This window comes from Wickerhamomyces anomalus (assembly GCF_001661255.1).
Source record: "Wickerhamomyces anomalus NRRL Y-366-8 unplaced genomic scaffold WICANscaffold_4, whole genome shotgun sequence".
NCBI lineage: Eukaryota > Fungi > Ascomycota > Saccharomycetes > Phaffomycetales > Wickerhamomycetaceae > Hansenula > Hansenula anomala.
This window is the reverse complement of record NW_017567113.1, coordinates 866,506-887,230: the sequence shown is the minus strand read 5'-3', so window position 1 is coordinate 887,230 and position 20,725 is coordinate 866,506. Positions and strand designations below refer to the sequence as shown.

At 35.9% G+C, this 20,725-nt stretch overlaps 10 protein-coding genes across 10 annotated transcripts; 5 read left to right on the top strand and 5 right to left on the bottom strand.

Annotated features, from left to right (window-relative positions):
* Nucleotides 1-71: 71 nt before the first annotated feature.
* WICANDRAFT_69354 (uncharacterized protein) lies at nucleotides 72-2,000 on the top strand (the record flags this gene model as incomplete). The annotated part of the gene is made up of 1 exon (XM_019184162.1): nucleotides 72-2,000. One exon carries the CDS (start codon nucleotides 72-74, stop codon nucleotides 1,998-2,000), a length of 1,929 nt encoding a protein of 642 aa, XP_019038161.1.
* A 192-nt stretch (nucleotides 2,001-2,192) lies between these two features.
* Nucleotides 2,193-3,361, bottom strand: WICANDRAFT_105803 (uncharacterized protein; the record flags this gene model as incomplete). The annotated part of the gene is made up of 2 exons (XM_019180454.1): nucleotides 3,055-3,361; nucleotides 2,193-3,033 (listed from the first exon to the last, which is right to left on the bottom strand). The coding sequence occupies exon 2, from the start codon at nucleotides 2,892-2,894 to the stop codon at nucleotides 2,193-2,195; it is 702 nt and encodes a 233-aa protein (XP_019038160.1). The 5' UTR covers nucleotides 2,895-3,033; nucleotides 3,055-3,361.
* On the top strand, nucleotides 3,339-5,492 carry APL1 (Apl1p; the record flags this gene model as incomplete). Its single annotated transcript, XM_019180309.1, has 3 exons — nucleotides 3,339-3,365; nucleotides 3,415-5,174; nucleotides 5,324-5,492. 3 exons carry the CDS (start codon nucleotides 3,339-3,341, stop codon nucleotides 5,490-5,492), a joined length of 1,956 nt encoding a protein of 651 aa, XP_019038159.1.
* A 10-nt stretch (nucleotides 5,493-5,502) lies between these two features.
* HRQ1 (ATP-dependent 3'-5' DNA helicase) lies at nucleotides 5,503-8,783 on the bottom strand (the record flags this gene model as incomplete). Its single annotated transcript, XM_019185746.1, has 3 exons — nucleotides 5,503-5,580; nucleotides 5,641-8,687; nucleotides 8,741-8,783. The coding sequence occupies 3 exons, from the start codon at nucleotides 8,781-8,783 to the stop codon at nucleotides 5,503-5,505; spliced, it is 3,168 nt and encodes a 1,055-aa protein (XP_019038158.1).
* A 237-nt stretch (nucleotides 8,784-9,020) lies between these two features.
* SSK1 (mitogen-activated protein kinase kinase kinase SSK1) lies at nucleotides 9,021-10,715 on the bottom strand (the record flags this gene model as incomplete). The annotated part of the gene is made up of 2 exons (XM_019181883.1): nucleotides 9,021-10,036; nucleotides 10,103-10,715. The coding sequence occupies 2 exons, from the start codon at nucleotides 10,713-10,715 to the stop codon at nucleotides 9,021-9,023; spliced, it is 1,629 nt and encodes a 542-aa protein (XP_019038157.1).
* A 783-nt stretch (nucleotides 10,716-11,498) lies between these two features.
* Nucleotides 11,499-11,786, top strand: WICANDRAFT_24600 (coiled-coil domain-containing protein 124; the record flags this gene model as incomplete). Its single annotated transcript, XM_019181040.1, has 1 exon — nucleotides 11,499-11,786. A coding segment is annotated over one exon (288 nt), but the record flags the coding sequence as incomplete, so codon positions are not given.
* A 282-nt stretch (nucleotides 11,787-12,068) lies between these two features.
* WICANDRAFT_63455 (uncharacterized protein) lies at nucleotides 12,069-13,319 on the top strand (the record flags this gene model as incomplete). Its single annotated transcript, XM_019183552.1, has 1 exon — nucleotides 12,069-13,319. One exon carries the CDS (start codon nucleotides 12,069-12,071, stop codon nucleotides 13,317-13,319), a length of 1,251 nt encoding a protein of 416 aa, XP_019038155.1.
* A 33-nt stretch (nucleotides 13,320-13,352) lies between these two features.
* Nucleotides 13,353-14,471, bottom strand: PUS6 (pseudouridine synthase PUS6; the record flags this gene model as incomplete). Its single annotated transcript, XM_019181854.1, has 2 exons — nucleotides 13,353-14,270; nucleotides 14,322-14,471. 2 exons carry the CDS (start codon nucleotides 14,469-14,471, stop codon nucleotides 13,353-13,355), a joined length of 1,068 nt encoding a protein of 355 aa, XP_019038154.1.
* A 1,656-nt stretch (nucleotides 14,472-16,127) lies between these two features.
* SLS1 (Sls1p) lies at nucleotides 16,128-18,173 on the top strand (the record flags this gene model as incomplete). Its single annotated transcript, XM_019184904.1, has 1 exon — nucleotides 16,128-18,173. One exon carries the CDS (start codon nucleotides 16,128-16,130, stop codon nucleotides 18,171-18,173), a length of 2,046 nt encoding a protein of 681 aa, XP_019038153.1.
* A 120-nt stretch (nucleotides 18,174-18,293) lies between these two features.
* Nucleotides 18,294-19,010, bottom strand: BBC1 (Bbc1p; the record flags this gene model as incomplete). The annotated part of the gene is made up of 1 exon (XM_019181841.1): nucleotides 18,294-19,010. A coding segment is annotated over one exon (717 nt), but the record flags the coding sequence as incomplete, so codon positions are not given.
* Between the last annotated feature and the right edge of the window lie 1,715 nt (nucleotides 19,011-20,725).

The window sequence follows — 20,725 nt, the reverse complement described above, 5'->3', positions numbered from 1 at the left end:
CTTCGAAAGACTTCAAACTTTACCAAATACATAATCACTAGAGAGCTATATTAATGGCTATTTAGTACAGAATGGCTGTGGCAAACCTCATTAGTCAAACACTGCAAGAGCTGCAACCCAGACTGAGGACAAACGGGTTTGGTATTGCTAATGCACACAGAAAATTATCACTTACATTTATTCCTCCAAGCACAAAATCACCATTATTTCAATACGGGTCGTCACCTGGCCAAAGAAGTTTTCTATCATTGGGTACAGATTATGAAGGTATTGGAGATAGAGAAGAAGATATTGATGAAGAATTAGGAGGTGAACTAAGTCGAACAGTATCATTGCCATCTCAAATCTCCGAGGCTCCTCAAGAACCAGAACTGGATTGGCTTTTGGAAGAACACCATAGACGTTACTCAAGTGCTAACGTATCAGACGAGGATGAAGAGGAAGAAGAAGATGATACAGATAACGAAGATACCCAGAATTACCATGGATATGAGGATGACTCAGATAGTTTCAATAATTTCATGTCAAGAGTACGGAGACATCAACAACAATTTAGAAAGAATTCAGTAACATCGATTGGATCGGTTAGTATATCACAACAGAATAATACAGAGAATTTTTTCCGTGAAAAGGTTACAACGAAATCAGAAATAGGAAAGTTGTTACAATATGCAATCCCATTAATCATTACTTTTCTACTTGAACAGATCTTTTCAGTCGTGTGCGTTCTTGTTGTTGGTCATATAGGTAAAAATGAACTAGCTGCAGTTTCATTAGCCACAATGACCTCCAATATTGTCTTTGCTGTGTTTGAAGGGCTAGCAACTGCATTGGATACATTATGTCCTCAAGCTTATGGGGCTGGTGATTATCATGGTGTAGGAATTCATTTTCAAAGATGTGCGTTATTGTCACTAGCATTGTTTTTCCCTTTTGGTGTTGTATGGTGGTTTTCAGGATATTTTTTGAAGTATCTTGTTCCAGACCCCGAGTTGGTTAAATTGGCATCTCAATTTTTGAGAATCATGTTGCCTGGTGCTCCTGCATATATTCTTTTTGAGAATTTGAAGAGATATCTACAAGCTCAGGGTATTTTTGAAGCTGGTACTTATGTCCTATTGATATGTGCACCATTGAATGTTGCAGCTAGTTATTTTTTAGTATGGGATAAGCGTATAGGGTTGGGATTCATTGGCGCACCAATTGCAGTGACTTTGAACTTTTGGTTGATGCTTTTGTTATTGATTGGCTATACAATTTTCATTGATGGTATGAAATGCTGGGGTGGATTTTCTAAAAGAAGTTTACACCATTGGAAAGATCTAATGCACCTAGCAATTCCAGGTGTTGTTATGCTTGAAGTTGAAAGTTTATCATATGAAATCATGACTCTATTTGCATCATATTTTGGTACTGAGTATTTAGCTGCGCAATCAGCTGTTTCAACGGTTGCTTCTTTGGTATATATGATACCATTTTCGGTGGGTATTGCATCCTCTACCAGAATTGCAAACTTTATCGGAGCAAGAAGAATTCAATGCGCTAAACTAGCTTCTAAAATTGGGATTTATGGATCTTTAATGACAGGAATTATCAACTGTTTTGCCCTTATAATTTTAAGGGTTCCCTTAGCCAAGATGTTCTCCAAAGATGAGGGTGTGGTCAAAATGACCATTGATATTTTTCCATTGATTGCAGTTGTTCAAATTTTTGACTCTATGAATGCTGTTGCTGGAAGTTGTTTGAGAGGTCAAGGTATGCAAAGAATAGGGAGCTATATTAATCTTTTTGTTTACTATGTCATCGGGATGCCATTAGCTTGGTTTTTTGGTTATTATTTAGATTTCAAACTATTTGGATTATGGATAAGTATTGGATTTGGTTTATTTTTGATTGGTTTAAGTGAATCGTGGTTTGTGTTGAAAGCTGATTGGCAAAAGATTTTAGATGAGGCCGACGAAAGAAAGGAAGATGAATTGGAAAATGGTGTGGAAAACTAGAGGTTGGAATATAATTAAACAAAAACAATAGATGTTGTTTAGATGTGGTGGTCGTGGTCTACAAAATAAATAATATATTAATTAGTGCATAAAAAAACCCTGTAAATTCTCTCCGTATCAAATAAACCAAAACCATAGCCATAAAAATCATTTAATCATAATATAGATGTATCCAGAATCATATTCCATTCTTCAATTTTTTGGTAAGCTTAGCGAAGAACCAATTACCAAGATGGCGCCATTATCAGCATTGGTTGTTGATAAAACTTTGATCCATTCTTGATCTTTACCATCAGTAACAGCAGTGACATAATAATCACCATTGTCATTTACCAATTTGATGTTCTTACCGTTTTTACTGACAAATTGCACACCTTTATCGGCTCCTTCTAAAGAGCTAAATGGAATTGTACCATCAATAATATGCGAAGTGATAAAATCATTAAGGTTGGACTTTGTTATCTCATCTATTTCTTGTTCACTTTTACTATCTTCCTCAACGGAAGTTGGAAATTGCCAAGGCTTCAATGATAATGATTCTATAGCTTCATCTGTTGGAGCAAAAACAATAGATTGTTCCTTTTTATTATTGAATCTTGATGAAATTTCGACATTATCTCTGACATAAGATGCAAAAACAGAGATATCTTTCATGATTGATAAGCTTGAGGTCAATAATGTTGGCCCACTTTGAGGTTGTTCACCTTCTGGGATGTAAATCTGGTTTGAGTGCTCCATCTTTGGTGGTGCAAACAGAGGTTGTTCTGGGGTTTCTTCTCTTTTATCAACTTTGATAACTTTACCACCATCTGCCTTGAAACTATCAAGGTCGTAGAGTTGTTTACCTAAAACTAATGGAGCTAAAGATAATAGTGCAAGCGATGAGAACTTCATGGCTGATAGTTTCTTTGAAATGTATTATTTTTGTTTGTTTTAACTTATTTGCTTCATTTATATGTTTTATTCTAGAGACTTTGGCTTGGAACGACCAGCGCAGCTGTAACCATTTCCTTTTGTAGTATAATACGAGGGTATAAAGTCGGGAAACCCATATAAAGAAATACGGGGTACGGAATTCACGGAAGCTTTGGAAAAAGCCAAAATGTTTAGTGATGTTTGACGTCTTCAGCTAAATTGAAGGGACCATTTTGAAGCCAACTGCGAGAGGGAAAAGTGTTTTCAGCTTCAGCTATTACAAGAATCGACCAACGAGTCCATATCTGCTATTTTTGCTTATTTTCCAATTGCCAATTTTCCAATTAACTCGCTCGGAGCATTCCATTTGTTGATTAAAACCAAGTCGCGTCCCGAGTACTGATCTGGGAAAGGTGGGTCATAATGAGTGAACATAAAGTTTTTACAAAAGTGAGTAGCTCTTAGATGATGTAATTGAATTGAAACTAACTATTTATAGACTCGAGCTAGTGAGATTTTGCAAGAGTTCCAACAAACTGATAAAAAGAAAAATGTGTCAAGAAGAAAACAAATATTGAAAAAAGTCATAGCCAACATAACAATAGGGAACAATGATATGGTTTATGTGTTTCCTGAGATAATTAAACTTTTCCTAATAGATGATTTAGAGATCAAAAGAATGTGTTATCATTACCTAAATACCTTTGCTATTGCTAAACCAGATATGGCCTTGGAAGTTTTGCCCATTCTTCTATCCGATCTTAAATCTGATTCTTCAATTTTGGTCGCTTTGGCTTTGAAAAACCTGGTTTCAGTACCAATCAAAGAGTTCATAAGAGAAGCGGTAAGGCCATTGGCAATAAATTTGAAGAGTGAAGACCCATATCTTAGAAAAACAGCAGCATATTCAATTGCCCGTTTATACGAAAAGGATCCGAAAATAGTGATTAGGGAACAATTCATTGAACAATTGAACCACACCTTGAGTGACAATAACCCAACTGTCATAGCATCTGCACTTACAGCTTTGAATGATATTACTGAAAAATCAGATGACTTGAAGCTAACGATCAATAGAAGTCATGCACTCAATTTAGTGGAGCTTTTACCAAGATGTGATGAATGGTCCCAGGCTTCAATTCTGAATGCTCTTTTGAACTTTATACCAACTTCCCATGAAGATGCATTTGTTCTTATTGATAAGGCCATTGCTCAGTTACAACATGCAAACTCTGCAGTGGTTTTGAACGCTTTCAAATTATTACTTTATTTGTTGAATTTTGTTGATGTGATTGAGGATTACATACCCAAAAAACTATCAAATTCGTTGAGTTCATTACTTTCTAAACCTCCAGAAATCCAATTTTTGATTTTGAGAAATGTTATTTTACTTATATTAAGTAAACCAAAGTTGATACCGTTCGATGTTACTGTGTTTTTCTGTGAATATAATGATCCTATTTATGTGAAAGATACAAAGCTTGAAATTATTTATTTATTGGCAAATGAAGGTAACTTGGATGTTGTTTTGAGGGAACTGGAAGAATATGGAACTGAAGTTGACATCCAAATGTCACGGAAGGCAATTAGGGCTGTTGGTAACTTGGCAGTTAGATTAGATGCTGCTGCAAAGCCATGTATCGATGTCTTATTAAACTTGATCTCTAATGGAATTGATTATGTGGTGCAAGAAGCTGTTATGGTGTTTAAAAACATTTTGAGACGTTATGATCAATACGATTATGTGATTACAGAAATCATTAATCATTCTGATCAAGTGGAGGAACCAGATGCAAGATCAGCTTTGATATGGATAGTTGGTCAATATTGTGACAAAATTCCAAAGTCAGAAAGCCTGCTGAGTGACTTGACTTATACGTTCAGGGAGGATCCGTTAGAAGTTCAACTTTCAACATTAACAGCATGTGTTAAGTTGTTTTTGAGGAAACCACAACTTGGAGAAAATATTGTCATAAAAGTCCTGAAATGGGCAACTGAAGAGGTCAACAACCCTGATGTGAGAGATCGGGGATTCTTTTACTGGAGATTATTATCAAATCAAGACAAGTTTCCGAGCACGGCCAAGGAGGTTGTTGATAATGAGATACCAGTTATATCGAATGAAAATGAAAAGTTGGATCCATTGATTCTTGAAGAATTAGAACTCAATATTGGTACTTTAGCATCTATTTATTTGAAACCCGTTGGTCAAGTGTTTCGTCTTGCAAAGAGAAAATTCCTACCAAGTAGCCCTGCAAGGTCAACAGAAAACTCGAGAAACTCATCAAGAACAAGAGTTAACACAATGTCAAGCTCTAGAAGTATATCAAGCTCCGAAAACCAAGTACCAGGACATGTGGAAAAACATATTGATGATTTTGATGTGCCTGCTGTTAATGTCAATCAAGTAAAGAAACAAAACAATTTGGGACGTCGTTTGAGTTTAGCAAAGAAGCCTTCTGGATTGTTATCAAGAAAATTGTCCATAAGGGGTGCATTCCATTAGATATGATTGAAATGTTTGTATTACTGGAAAAAATGAACATTCTACAAGGAGTTTTGGAGTTTGATAATTAATCTAATTTCATTATAGTTTCGTAAATAAATCATGATCTGTACCATCACCATCATTTTCTTCTTCTTTGACCTTAATCTCACCAGAACTCTGTGAATCACTATTTCTCTTAATTGAACTAATAATGACTCCGTCGTCTTCTGTTTTAACCAAAGGCTTTTCAGCTTCACGAACATCAATAATTTGAACGTCCGCTGCAAACTTCACAGGTAACCCAGCAGGAACAATAGTTTCGACTTTAATTTCAGGCATATTGGGTTCAGGGCCATCAGAAATAGTATCCAAATCAAATTCTTTCCCTAAAACGACATACAGAATTATCAGAGCTGCAGGTTTTGATAACACTAAACTGTTTTCTTTACAAAATGCAGCAGCAACACAATCTGGACAGCCCCACTCACATGGACACTCTAAAACTCTTTTAAGAGCATCTTCCAATAAAGTATGTGCATGTTCAAATGCCTTGATGGACAACCCAGATCCATATTTACCACCTTTTGAATCATGGAAAATAAGTCTTGCTGGTCTTTTTCTAGCGGTTTGTCTTTCTGCAAATTCCTTTTCCGGAGCCTTACATTCTGTATGAATTTCATCGACACCACTAACAATCACAAGAGGTAACAGCCCCATGATTGCATGTTGAGCAGCATGAATACCACCAGCAGAGCTTAATCCTTTATATGTAATCAGATCTAATGCTTTACTTGGAATATCAATCCAAAATCCCTTAGAATGTATTAAAATTGGAGGATTGTGCACTTCGACAGCATCCAAAATTCTTTTGTTCTTATCAACTTTGAAAAACCCAAAAACAACTATTGTCGTCAAAATTTTTCCGAAATATATTGGAACATCACTGCCCTCCATAGAACGAACTAGTTCAATTTCTTTCGGGTCAACATCTGTGAAATCACGTTGACTGGTCACCCAATCAACATCAACTCTTTCGACTTTTGCGTAATGTTCATCAGAGTTGAACTCTCTAACAAGGTATGGATACCCTTGGTGGATGAATATACCGCCTTCGTATAGTGTGAAGCTTGTACGCGACGCTTCTATTTCTTCAATGACAACATTTCTATTGTTTGTAATGTCAACAACAGCATATTGATCTTCTTCTATACCTCTAATGGAGACGTTTTTGGAAGGCCATGGTAAATACCTCGCAGAGCAATGATACCCTTGTGAGTCTCTCTCCAATTTGTTTAAAACTTTTGACATATTTGGAAAATATTTTTCATCGTCATCAGTAATTGGAAGTTCGAAAGCAGCACATTGTAAATGACCTTCAAGAACCAATATGTTATCGAAATCTAGAATCAAATCCTGAAACTCCCTATCCAATAGAAGTTCAGGGTGTTTCATATAATGTTGGTCAACAGGTGAATCACTCCCAACAACCAATGTTAATGAATCTTTATTACGTCTACCAGCTCTACCACTTTGTTGATGAAAATTTGATAGAGATAAGGGGAACCCACACATTAAAACTGCATCTAGACCACCAATATCTATACCCAATTCCAATGCATTAGTGGAAATGATTGCAGATAAATTTCCATGAAACATTTCTTGTTCAATTTGACGTCTATCAGAGGCTGAATAACCACCACGGTAACTCATAACTTGAGACACCAACTCAGGTTTGTTCAACTCTAGAAATATGTTTCTAACCTCCTTCATCAAAAGTTCACAAACACGACGAACATAACAGAAAGCAATAGCTCTAACATTATTCAACACCAATTTGACTAAGATCTTTGCAGTTTCATGAATAAAGTTCTCACGACCACTTGATAAATCATTTGGATTTATATAAGGAGGATTCCAAACAACTAGATGTTTTTGACCTGTTGGTGAACCATCTTTGTGTATGTGTGTAATTTCTTGATCTTCGACACCAAAAATTGCATTCATATGCCTTATAGGATCTTTCAAAGTTGCCGAACATGAAATGAATTGTAAATTATCATTACCTAAAAATGAACACATTCTTCTTAGCCTTCTCATGACCAAAGCAACATGAGACCCAAACAAACCTTTATAAATATGCAACTCATCAATCACGACAAATCTCAAATGTAGTAAAAAGTGCCTCCAAGCCTGGTGGTTCGGTAATATACTGGTGTGTAACATATCTGGATTCGTAAAAATCACTCTAGCGTTGTGCTTAATGTTTGCTCTCTTATCACTTTCGGTATCCCCATCATAAGTATCCACTAGGGCATGTAACCCCATTTTGTTCATCAATGTTTGGAATGATCTCTTTTGATCTTGTGCCAAAGCCTTTGTAGGGAAAATGTACATTGCTGTTGATTGTGGCACATTCTCTAAAATATTTAAAACTGGGATCTGATAAATTAATGATTTACCAGAAGATGTTGAAGTGGATATAATGACATTTTCACCTCTATGAATTGCATTTAATGCTTCTGCTTGATGTGAATAAAACCCCTTAATATCTAATGAAGTTGTAAGATTTTCTGATAGTTCAAAATCTAAATCTTCATAAAGAGCGACTCTTTCTGGCAATACAAAAGACCCAGCTATTTGTTGTTTGTAGTTGGTTGTTTTGATATTTTCTATTAGATCAGGGATTGTTGGTCTTTCATCACTAGCCTCCTCTCTTCTATTGGCAATCATTTGTTCAATAGGGTCAACAAATTCTCTTGTTCTGGGTATTTTGGATTGTGCCAATTGAGTTAATTTTGATTCAGCATCTTCACCTTCTTCCTCAGAAGTTTTCAGAAAATCATTAGCAGCTTTTATAAACTTCCCATCTCGTTTAGCTATAAGCTTTTTCATTGATTCTGGTGTGTAAGTAGGTAACTTCATCTCAGTATAATAAGCAGATTTAGTCTTTGATTTTGATAAATCACCATCAACAAACTCCAGAATCAATATTTGTTGAGTCTGTTCCATGTCCTTGAGCTTGAACATATCGATATCATGTTGTATATACCCCTTTGACCATTCAAATTGTTTTTTCTCCACGGTGACTTGATTTTCATCAACATAACGAAATACCAAATCATTAGGCAGCAACGCAACGAGCTTTGCAACATCTTCATAGGTGAGATCTCTTTTGATTGTCTTTTCCACTGGTTGTTTCAATGTTTCAAACTTTGTAACAATGTGTTTCCTGGATGATAAGAAAGTGAAGTAGGAGTTCAATCTGAAGTGAATTTGTTCTAGTTCTTTCAACCATGGTGGCCAGTGTGACTTTTCATCTTTTTTAGACTTCTTCAACGTTGACTGTTTCTGGACGGAGTCTTCTGGTTTCCTTTTGACATTTTGCTCAGACATTATGCTGAAGCCTTTATTCAGCTGAGTCGATGTTAATCTTTTTGCCACAACGATCAAAAAGTATAAGCATTTGGTTATCGCACATCTTCACCAACTTTTTAGTCGCCAATAAAACTACAATAAGTTATATGATTATGGGTATATATATTCTCTAGTAGTTATATGAGTACTCATAGAAATCACATACTGAACATTAAAATCAATTATTTTTACTTTTTTGTTGTTCAATAACCCTGTGCACTTATTTCATGGGAATGAATCCTTCTACTAGATGATCTTTTTCTAGTCAGTGTAGGAATAGCTGCTGATATATTTGTCATTCTTTCACCAGATTTCCAACCATCAAAATCAATTAAAGCCTGCATACACCCCCATTCTGTGATTTTATTTAACAACCAATCAAGATTCACAGGCTTCGTTAGATAATCATTACAACCAGCAGCTAAAGCTTGTTGTTTATCTTGTTTCATTGTACTTGCAGTCAATGCCACAATGATAACAGGAGATCTGAAAACGTTCAAATCTAATTGATCCTCTGGTTTTTTAGGTTCCATGTTTTGTAAATCAGAATTTGCAAAGACACCAATTCTATTAATCTTCTCCAAACGACGAATTTCTTTGGAAGCACCAAGACCAGACATGACAGGTAATTGAATATCCATTAAAACCAAATGGAACCCACCAGTTCTCCATTTATCGATAGCTTCTTGACCATTTTTAGCAATGTCATAATGAATCTTATGTCTTCGCAAATGTGCAGACAAAATCCTTAGATTAATCAAGTTATCTTCAACGATTAGCACGTTAACACTAGGTAACACCTTGGCCATAGTACTGTTTTCATCCTTCTTCTTCATCGAATTTGCCGATTCCGCCCTTGGAAATGGTGTCAATGGTGCAGCATGTTGTGGTGATGATGAAGAAGTTTGAGGTAGAAGCGGAGCTTGTTGTGACATTGTTGGATGTAAAGTGGTGTCGCTAGTTGATGGTGAAATTGTTCTATCCAAAGAATAAACAGAGTCTGACTTGGAGTTTGATGATTCATTGTTGGCCTTTCTAACCGTTTCGTTCAAGGCTGAAAAATCTTTTGGCAAAAGAAGAACGGCTGAACTATGGTCCGGTGGGTTTGATTGCGATCTTCTATGGTATGATGTTGGAGTGGAGCGTATGCTCAAAGGCGATTGAGTAGGTAACGAGTTCATTCTTCTGGAAGAGTGTAAATAGGCAATTTCATCATCCTCTTTTTCTTCGGTGATTGTTCCATAACCTCTCTTTGTACTATTTGGGGTATTCCCTAGACTTTCACTTATCAAATGGGAATGAGGCACATCAATTATGAAAGCATTATCCATACTCATTCCATTTGGATAGTATTGATCCAAGATATTCCAAATTGGTCTATCAGCTTCCAATGCAATGTTTATAGGTGAATTACTCTTGATTGATAAATTTGAAAAATCATTTAGCGTTGGAGGTTTTTGAGGTATTAAAGATGAATGTTTTGTAGCTGATACTGGAATAGGAGAGATTGGTGAGTTGAAAGAAGGTGAATATCCTGCACTAGAAGCACTATTAGCTCCAGCACTTATTGGTTGTGGAAATTTTGGATTTGAAGGGGAGAGGAAATAACTTGGTGAATTAGTTCCCAAAGATGGTTCAAGTCTAATGATCAAGTCAGCTGGATCACACGCTTTTGATAATGTCAGTGGAAATTTTTGCATAATCAGAGTTTTTAAATCATCAATCAAGTCTGTTTCCTTCACATACAGTGAAGTTGGATTTCCTTCTGGTCTCCTTATCCATATTCTTCTAGTTAAAGTTTCTCTTGAAGTGTTAATTGTGGGTATCTGAGGGGAGCCAGCTCTATAACTCTGTTGTTGCTTTGTTGGAGAGCTATATTTGACACCCTGTTTACTCATTGTTTATCTGTTTTGTAATAAGCTTTTGATATATATCTTCGAGTGGCTCAAAAATGGGTTATCTTTCTGCCTTTTTTTTTGCAAATGGGATGAGTTATTGTTGAAACGACAAAGATTGGAAGAAACTGAAAGTATTGTATGGGAATGTCTATCACTGAATTGATTTCTAGTATAATTCTATTGATACTGGCGATTCAATTAACCAAAATTTGATGATTTTGAACGTATGAAGATTGGTTCCTGAATTCGAAACCTTTGTTGATCCCAAAGAAGAATTGAAAAAAAAAATCACGAAAAGGTTGAGAATCTTACGTAATCTTCTTTTTCTGGGTGTGTCAAGCGAAAAACATCGACAAAGTGAAGTAAATCTAAACGTCTCGAGATCACTTATTTGATCAAAGTCAAAGATTGTAATTGATTGACTAATTGGGCAAAATGGCAAAGAAGAACGCTGGTGAGAACTCAAAGAAAGCTGCTGGTAATGCCAAAAAGGCAGAGCAAGCCAACAAGAAGAAACAAGAAGAAGAGGCAAGAGCTCAAGCTGCTGAAGATGAAAAATGGGCCCAAGGTTCAAAGAAAGGTAACAAAAAGAAGGAAGATGACGCCGCAAAGAAAGCAGAGGCCGCAAAGAAGAAGGCTGAGAGAGAAGCTTTATTGAAAGAAGAAGAAGAATCATTACCATCAAAACCTTCTTCAAAGAACAGAGGTGCTGCTAAAGTTGCTGCTAAAAGAGCTGGTAAAATCGATGATTTCCTCAATGACCAAGCTCCGACTTCAGAGATTAGTGCTTCTGGTATCGATAGTGCATTGGAAGCTTTAACATTGACCAAAAAAGCGGGTGCAGTCTCTGATAAAGATATTGATAGACATCCAGAAAGAAGATTCAAAGCTGCTTATGCTGCATTCGAAGAACAAAGATTACCAGAAGCTAGAAAGGAAAACCCTGGTCTAAGATTACAACAAGTTAAACAGCTACTTTTCAAGGAGTTTGAGAAATCACCAGAAAATCCATTCAATCAAGCTACTAATCTTGCTCATAATGCTACACAAGAAGATGTTGCTGCTTTGAAAGAACAGATTAAGAAGGAAAGAGAAGGCAAGTATGTCAAATAGATCTATGTTTTAATGAAGATGACTTAATGAAATGTTATTTCTAAAATTTAAGATGTTTTGTAGTTATGGCACTTTAATTACTTAATTGGGAAGTCTAGCACCGAGACTGAAAAATTAAAAATCTATAGTATACTATTTATACCGTAGACTTTGGATTTATTGTGTCAAGTCAACAACTGGTTAGAGAATAGAAGGCCCATTCAAACTACAGAGCAAGCTACTCCATAAGTGTTCCAGATAATGGCTCATCTAGCTCGTGCTATTTTGAAGAAACGACTAGCGTCCAAACTCAAAGATACACCAGCTTCAATAATATCCAATACAAAACAGCCTCAAGTGAAGACGAAAACTCCAGAAACGAAGAAATCTGATGATGAAACTTTTGATAACTTTACCGATGACTTTGACAAACTATTTGAAGGTGATTTTGATGATGTGTTTGGACAACCGCTTGGTTCTTCCAGTTCAGTAGAACTCTTATCAGACGAGGTAGTAAATAATGAAGTTGATAACGTTGACAAAAGTCCTAGAGAGGTTATCCAAACTGAATTTGGCCCAGAAGGTCCACCACCTATCATGAAACCTATAAGGCAATCTCAACAAAGAATAATTGATCCAGTTTTACTACAGAGTTTAACAAAAGGTAAATTTGTTCCTTTACTAAATACCACTGGGCACAAAGATACACTTGCTGACAAAAACAGTGATGAAGATAAGATCTCATTGACGCTGAATGGTTTATTCTCCACAAATCCCATAACACTAAAAACTGAACAAAAAGAATTATCATTAACAAATCCAAATATCAGTTTCAATCAAAGTCCAGCCGTTGAGGCAGCATTAACGAGAGGACCAGTTGGTCTTCCTGGAAAACGGTTTCAATCAATTACAAAGCCATATCAAATAAGAGGTCTCTACACTGAGTTCTTCAACCTTGGTCAAAGGCCCAAAGATTCGCATGTTGCGACCAAATACTTTGAATGTGAATATTTCCCACCAAATCATATTAGAGCATATTACAGAAAAAGTAAAGTTTCACTAGTAGTTTTTTTCAGAGATGGGTTCAATCAAAATGATCCCACATCAACGTTGAGGAAAAATATATTTCCTAATTCATGTGTCCCTAGAGATTCTGGAGCTTTCAGATCTAAATGGAGGAAAATGATTAGGTTGAAATTTTTGGAAGCACTCAAAGAGGTTGGAGATATTGATGGGTTATTCACTTTCCATGTTGAACTATATCCAACAAAACCTGAAGAGAAGGAAATTTTCCAACATGATTTGAAAAAAACTCTAGAATATTATAAATCTCAAGATTATTCAGATCAAATCAAACAAATAAACTCAAATGCTAGAATCAATTGGATCTTGCGGGGTCTTGCCCAGTCTGGATTGAGAACATATGCTGTTCCACCATATCTTGAAATTCCAGGCACGTTAAGACATAGATTTTCCAATGTTCCAGAACCAGGTACAATCGAGAGTAAATGATATAGACTACAATGATAAATTTCAGTTGTCTATCTATATATTTGCCCATTCTGGTGGCGGAGCTTCAAATTTCCATTCACCATCATTAGCATAGTATTTATAAGCATGTAAATAAATAATCAAATCTTTAGGATTTTCATCAGAAAATACTTGGTACCCACATTCTTCACAAAAATGATTAGTTGCTAAACTTTTGTAATCAGCATTAAACTCTTTAACCAATTGATCAAATTGTTCTTCAGTGACGTTTTTCGATGCTGTGATACTTTGTCTTATGGAGGATGCAGAAGGACCATACAATGGATCATTTGGTATTGGAAACCCCAGCAGGTTTAGATGTATCCTTATTTGATGAGTTCTCCCCGTTACTGGTTTACATAAAACAATTGATTCATCCAATTCACTATTATATTTCAATCCTTCAAAAATAGTGAGTGCTTCTTTCTTCACACCAGTTCCATAAGTGAAACCTTTTTTTGGAACAATGTTTGCAACGGGTTCATTACATTCAATAACTTGTTGTGGGAATTTCCCTTTCACTCTTGCAAGATACTCTTTGGCCATGGTGCTTTCTCGTATACGTTTTTGAAATTTTCCAGCCATTTCAGAGCTTTTACAAAGAACCAAAACACCTGAAGTTAGCCGATCTAATCTATAACATGGGAATAGGTCTGGTATATTTTCTTGTAATTTTACTACTTCTGTCACAGAATTGTAATAAAACCGACCCGTAGGATGGACTGGTATACCTGATGGCTTATTCACCACTATCATGCCCTCATCTTGGTGTAAAACAGATATTTCATTGAAATCTGGCACGTTAGCTTCATGTTTATGACTTCTTGTCTCCAGTTTATCTTTATTTTTCAACACTAGATCCATAAGTGAAGGTCCTGATATTTTTGCACCATTTCTAAGAATATAAACATCACCATCATTGATTTGTTTTTCCTATGCTCATATTAGTACAGCAACAAAGAGAGTTCAAGATTTCCAACATACATAATATTCCTTGGGCCTTACTCTAAATTCACTACTGAGTAGATCGATAACTCTTTTCCCGAGCCAATGTCCTTTTGCAAATGTTGAATTCACTTGATAATAAGGCACTACTTTTCTTAATCCATTTTCAATGAAGAACTTGGGTATCATTCCATCCATAAAGACCACAATTTGAACCTAAGAAGCTGGGTTCATCACTTTTGATCTTTTAGTTTAGGCCTTCATAACCAAAGTAAAAAATCTCATAAAAAAAGTAGTGTCCATACCATTGTCGCGAATTCATTTTTTTTTTCAATTTGAAACCCCGTTGATGTTTTCTTCAAAAAAGAAATTTTTCATGTCAAAAAAAAACGATGGCTGGAAAACTTCAAAAATGCTGTCAGCCAGAATCGAAGATAACATTTTGATCGAAAAGTACGGCTGCAAACAAAAATTAGGGAAGAACCCAATCCATTTTTTTAGAAATAATGCTCTGTAAGGGACAATTAGGATGAACCTAGTCGAGAAAATCCGCACAAGCATACAAATCTCAAGGTTTGGGGATGTTTGAGTCAAGTTTTTAGTGTGGAAAGTGATACGATTCCAAAATCACCAGATCTTTTTGACGGTACAGGACACACCACAAGTAGTAGCGAAAAATTGAAGAAATCATAGAATAACCACATTACAACAAGATCAATTCAAAATCATATTATAACGAAAATGTTCACTGATTTAATATCTTTGTTTCAATATTAATTTTACCCAGTTTATTGTCTTGCAATTCTATGTAAAGTTGCTAAACAGCAAAGCCAAACTCACAAACTTGGGGATGGAAAAGGCGGTTCGCGACACACTGAAAAAGTAACATGATTTTTTCACGATCATGAGAATTTGTGAGGAATCGTATGCTTTCAGAGAATTATCATCAAACGGGAAATGCAGTGACCATCCAATCTACAAACGTGTATTTTCATGTTTTTGTCTCTCCTCAAAGCTTAAAAAAAGGTATTTAAACGATGCCTTATCCCTAGCCATGGACATAATCTTTGTTGATTCAAAACATCATCAATTGATACAATCAATCACAACTACAACTACTACAACTCATAACAATGTTCACTTCACAAATCTTAAGATCAACCATCTCATTATCTGGTCAAGCTTTGAAAACTCAAGCTCCAAAACAAATTAGATTGAGTGTCAATCCATCAAATGTCAAACACTTCACAAGAACTTTAATGGGTAGAGTCCCAAGAGTCTTCCAATGGGGTGCTTTAGTCGGTTCAATCATCTTCTGGCCACATCCAGCTGCTTACTTGATTGACTTATCTGGTGGTATGAATGCTCGTCTTCAACAATAGATTCAATAAGGCAGCATTATCATCTAATTCATATTCCAAATATTGAAATCAATTTGGCTTAATTGTTTGTACATTATATTCAAATTCTGCATCTGCTTTTTTATTTACAAATCACGGTTTTATGACAATATACTTGTGTTGATATTCTCAAATCATTCTTTCACACATATTCCCCTTAGGTTAACTTTATAAACTTATTAATTTACGACTTTTATACGATAATTTTGAAACTTGTAGAATTGATTTTGAATATTTGATTTGAGCTTAATTTTTATAGAGCGTATTAGTCGCGAAACCTTATGTCATCATTACCTAATATCGCTTCAAAACTTATGTAATCACATCACTTATTTTTTCAGTGCAAAAAAAAAAATTAATGTAGTGCAATTATTGCAACACTTTTAATCAAAATTATATCCACATTCAAGCCAAAAGGTTAGATCGAGTGGGTTCAGTTTGCATGATGTTGTCGCTTAGAGGAAGAATAAGGGCATTTCATACTTTTGGAAGGCTGGCTCAAGCACCACCTACAAATAATTTATATTCCTTCGTTAAAGACGAACCTTCATCAATAGAGCCTGAACAAAAAGAAGAAGATCCTTCTGTATTGAGATTAAGAGGTAAAAAAAAAGCTCCAGGTAAACAAAATCTTGTTATCTTGAACGCAAAACAATCAAACATTTTCCACAAATTACCAAATCATACCAAAATTGCACCTGGTTTCCATGTTTTAGATCCAATTGAATTTGAAACATCAAGAAAAAGACTATTACAATTCAAATCAGAGGTCCCACTGGATCAGATCATATCAAGTATACAATACATCAAACCTGATGCCTCTGCTGTTTCCGCAGTTAGATACCGTCAAATCAAAGATGATATAGCCTCTGCATATTCAATTTCTCAACTGAAAGAATTTATTAAAAAATATTTCCCAGATATCAAAGTTATAAGTTCACTCACTAAAAAGAAAACTATTGAAAAAATACTGAAAGATTGTTGGAAATTAGAAGAATCAGATGAAATCAGTTCAGCTCAAGATTTACTTATTCAAAGAAGTTTTGATCTTTCACCTGCTGAGATTTTCATTCTTTTAGCACAAAATCCAATGACATCTTGGTTAAGAGCTAATGTCCAAGTTATTATGATTCCAAGTGATAGACAACTTATTGTTCGTGCTAGTGCTCAACATGTTGCATATATTGAAATGGCATTATCAAGAATCTTCCATAATATTGTGACAGGTTCAATAAATTTGGAACAAATTACTGAATTGTATAAAAATCAAGGTGAAGATTTACCATTGGATGTCATTCAAAGACTATCAGGTGTTTATATGGAAAAGTCTTCACTTGACACAACATCAACTTCACCAGAACAAAAAGTAATTGCTTCACCGGAAACCACCCCTACATCAACAAACAATACCTTGTATGATTACAACATGTCTGCATTAGGTAGAAGAAGATTTTCATTAGCTAAAAGATTGATGCTTTGGGCACTAGATTTCAATCCATTTGTGAAAACCAATATCCACATCAAATACAACAAGAAATCAACATGGTTTAAAAACATTTTAAGTGAAACTATGCCATGGATTCATAAGAACAAAACATGGGTTCGTCTAAGAGCCCCAAAAGGTCCACACAAATCAGCAACAGAACTAAAAGCACCAGAAATAGATTATCAAACTATTCATAATGAATTAAATACCCCAGCAACTTCAAATAAAGCTATAACAGATGCTCCACAAAGTGTTATTGCTGTTAATTTTGGTCACTTATTATATGATGAATCAACTTTAAAAGATAAAACCCCTCAGACATTCTTCCAAACAACTTTACCACACATTCGTGATACAGTTCATTCATTAGAAACTTTTGGTGAAATTGAAGAAGCTGATCAAGAATTAGTTAGTGCTGATCGTCATGAATATCATGCTCAAATCAAATTAGTTCCATCCCCTTTCAATAATGCTCAAAATTATTTGAAATATCCTCCATTAGAATTCTGGATTGAAATTAATGATAAACATAAAGGTGATGTAACAACTTTGCAAGTTTTACGTATCATCAATGAACAAAACTCAATTGTTTCATTGCCTAATCACCCATGTGATTTGAAATTCCTAAGATCTGATTCAGAACCTTTACTCGAAGGTTATAATGGTTCTGATGATTGGTTAGCTGATCAACCTGGTATTAAAGATTTCTTAAAATCATCAAATCTTGATTTCAGTGGTAGACCTGGTTTGAAAATTGCTGATTATGTTGATGTCAAGATGCCTGGTACTGATGAAGTTATTAGATATGATTACGTCACCATGGCTTATAGAAAACATTTAACAATGGATTACAAAGGGAAATTATTGCAATATTCTATTGTGGAAGGTGGTAGATTAGGTGGTAGAACAAGTGAAGCATTATTAGTTGGTAAAGTTGATGAAATAACATTAGATGAATTTAAAGAGTTTGTGGATGATTCTGTGAATTTTACCAAGCAATTATGAATAATTATTCAAAAAAAAATAGCATCAAAAGCTACAATATATTTGTATATAGTCAGCTTATAAAAGGCATTTGATGTTAATAACAAAGTTACGTTTATATAATGACTCATGAATGTACAATCAGTTCCAATTAACAAAGTCCCTGCTCACTACTCTGAACACTTTAATTTTACCACTTTTCATATCAGAAGGTTTATAAGAAGAGTGTTTAACTTTACCATTGGCATCTGCTTCAATAACACGAAATTTTCTTTTGTTTTCGTCGTATTCAGTAATGATTGCAGCAAATGGAGCACCACTGTTACCAACTTCATAAATAATCTTTTGGTGTAGTTTATTATGACCTTGGAATTTAGCCTTGTTGATGGCAATAACGTCACCTGGTTTAAAATCATCAGCTTGGTGAACTTCTGTATTGTTTGAGTTGGTATAAATTACAGCACCATAGCTTCTTAAACCAACTGGCTTCAAAACACCACCAATTTGTGACAATATATGAGTAACTAATGGCTCTTTTATTGATTGATTCACCAACCTTGATGCAATTTGGAAGACTTGATTCCCTAAAGTGGTCGAATATTTATCCAATGCAGACTTATCTAAAGCCGGTGGATCTTCAGTTGTTTCTGTGATATTAACAGTTCCATGTGGATCAGCAGGGTCAAAAACAACATGCAATATTAGTTGCGAGTTATCTTGATTCAAAATGTAATAGTCTTTCAAAACTAACTGTTTACCACCTCTTCTCTTGATAACATTTTCATCGACTTCAAAGATCAATTCCTTATTAACCCTTGATTGTAATCCTGGTGGTAACTCATTGTTCTTCAACCACCATCCAGTATGAACATCCAATTTTGTTTCACCTTTTGAGACTGCACTGGAAACTGACCCTCTGATCTCTTGGGGTGATTCTTGGGTAACTGGTAGAGTGGACGCTCTTCTAACAGAAGGACTTGGTGCTGGTGAATCTGGTGATAATGGGAAATCACGACTAGTAAAAGCAGTTTTAATACCAGGGATCGGAGGTGGACCACTTGGAAGTTGAGGAGATTGATTGAAATCAACAGGTGATTGTGGGATTGGAGGTGGATCATTATGGCTTCTTATACTTCTTGTGCTGTGAATGCTTGAAGTACGTCTTGCTGGTCTGCTTGGTGTAAATTCTTGATCTTCATGATCCGGTGGAGGAGATGCAGGTGCCCTTGATGGAACTGGTGGTATACTTGGATCCAAGGTGCTGAACTTAGCTGGCTCAACATCTGTTGGTACTGGAGGTGGAGCTGACTTAGATTGCTTCTCGTTTGATGATGGAATAGCAGGAATAGATGGGATTGGTGGGGCTTCTTTTGGAGCCTCAGATGGTGCGTGTGGTGGAACACTTGGTGGTGGAGGTGGGACTTTTGGTAAACCAGTTGGCTCTTGGGTAGGAAGTTGAGTGTCATCATCAGACTCATATCCAGTGGTATAGTCAGAAGCAATATTTTGAACTGGAGTTGAATCCAAAATTGGAGTTGAAATGTTTGGCAATATCTTCTCCTTCTTTTCCCTTTCCCTATCTGAAAATGTCAAATCATCTTCCGTGCTATATTTCTCCTCTTCGTCATCACCTTCAATTGCAGATTCAGGATTGATATGCTTTGAGCCCGACGTAATATCACCTTCAGTCAAGCGTTCTGATAAAGAACGATTTCCTCCAACAGACTCTGATGCTGATAAAAATGATTCATTGTCCGCAACAGGCTCTTCTTGTACAGGAGGTTTAGGAGCAGCTCTACTTTTAACGTCATCATGAGATATGATCGAGTAGCTATCAGCTGCAACTGAACTATCTTTCTCCTCACCAACTTCTGTCTCAATCTCATCTTCTTGAGCTTCTGTTTCTTGATCAGGCTCTGCTGCAGTATCTGCAGTATCTTTTCTCTGTAAGGCATCAGGTAACTTAGGAGCACCAGCAGCACCACCAAGGGGTAATATTGGGATAGGAGCTGCCCTTGGAATTTCATCTTCTTCTGTTTGTTCAGTGCGCTTTGACTTTTTTTTGGTTGAACCACCAGAACTAGTAGGAAGACCCCCAGCTGCTGCAAAAGGGTTGAAGCCACCATACATACCAGCACCTGCTAGCTTTGCCATTCTTTCTCTTAACGCAGCCCTTCTTGATTCTTCACTATCTTCCTCTTCTTCTTCTTCTTCCTCTTCGCCAGTTTCCTCGTCTTTCGCTTGGTCCTTTGGCACTTCGTCATCAACTGTTTCCTCTGCTGTGGCTTGAGATTTGACGTCTTTACCAAGGTCAATAGCAGGCTCTCCGTCATCATCATAATCACTGTCGATGGGCTCATTTATATTTTCAGCAAGGTCATCAGCTGCAATTTCAGTTTCATCATCGATAGTTGTTGGTTGTGGTACTGGTGGTGTTTTTTTATGTGAATCCTTCTTCTGCTGTTTTTTCTTTAAAGCTTCAGCTTCTCTTTCAGCTTCTTCTTTTTGCTTTTGTTGTAATAAGGCAATTCTTTCTTTGAGGCTTAGCTTTGGACCTTCTTCTTCTTGGGGTT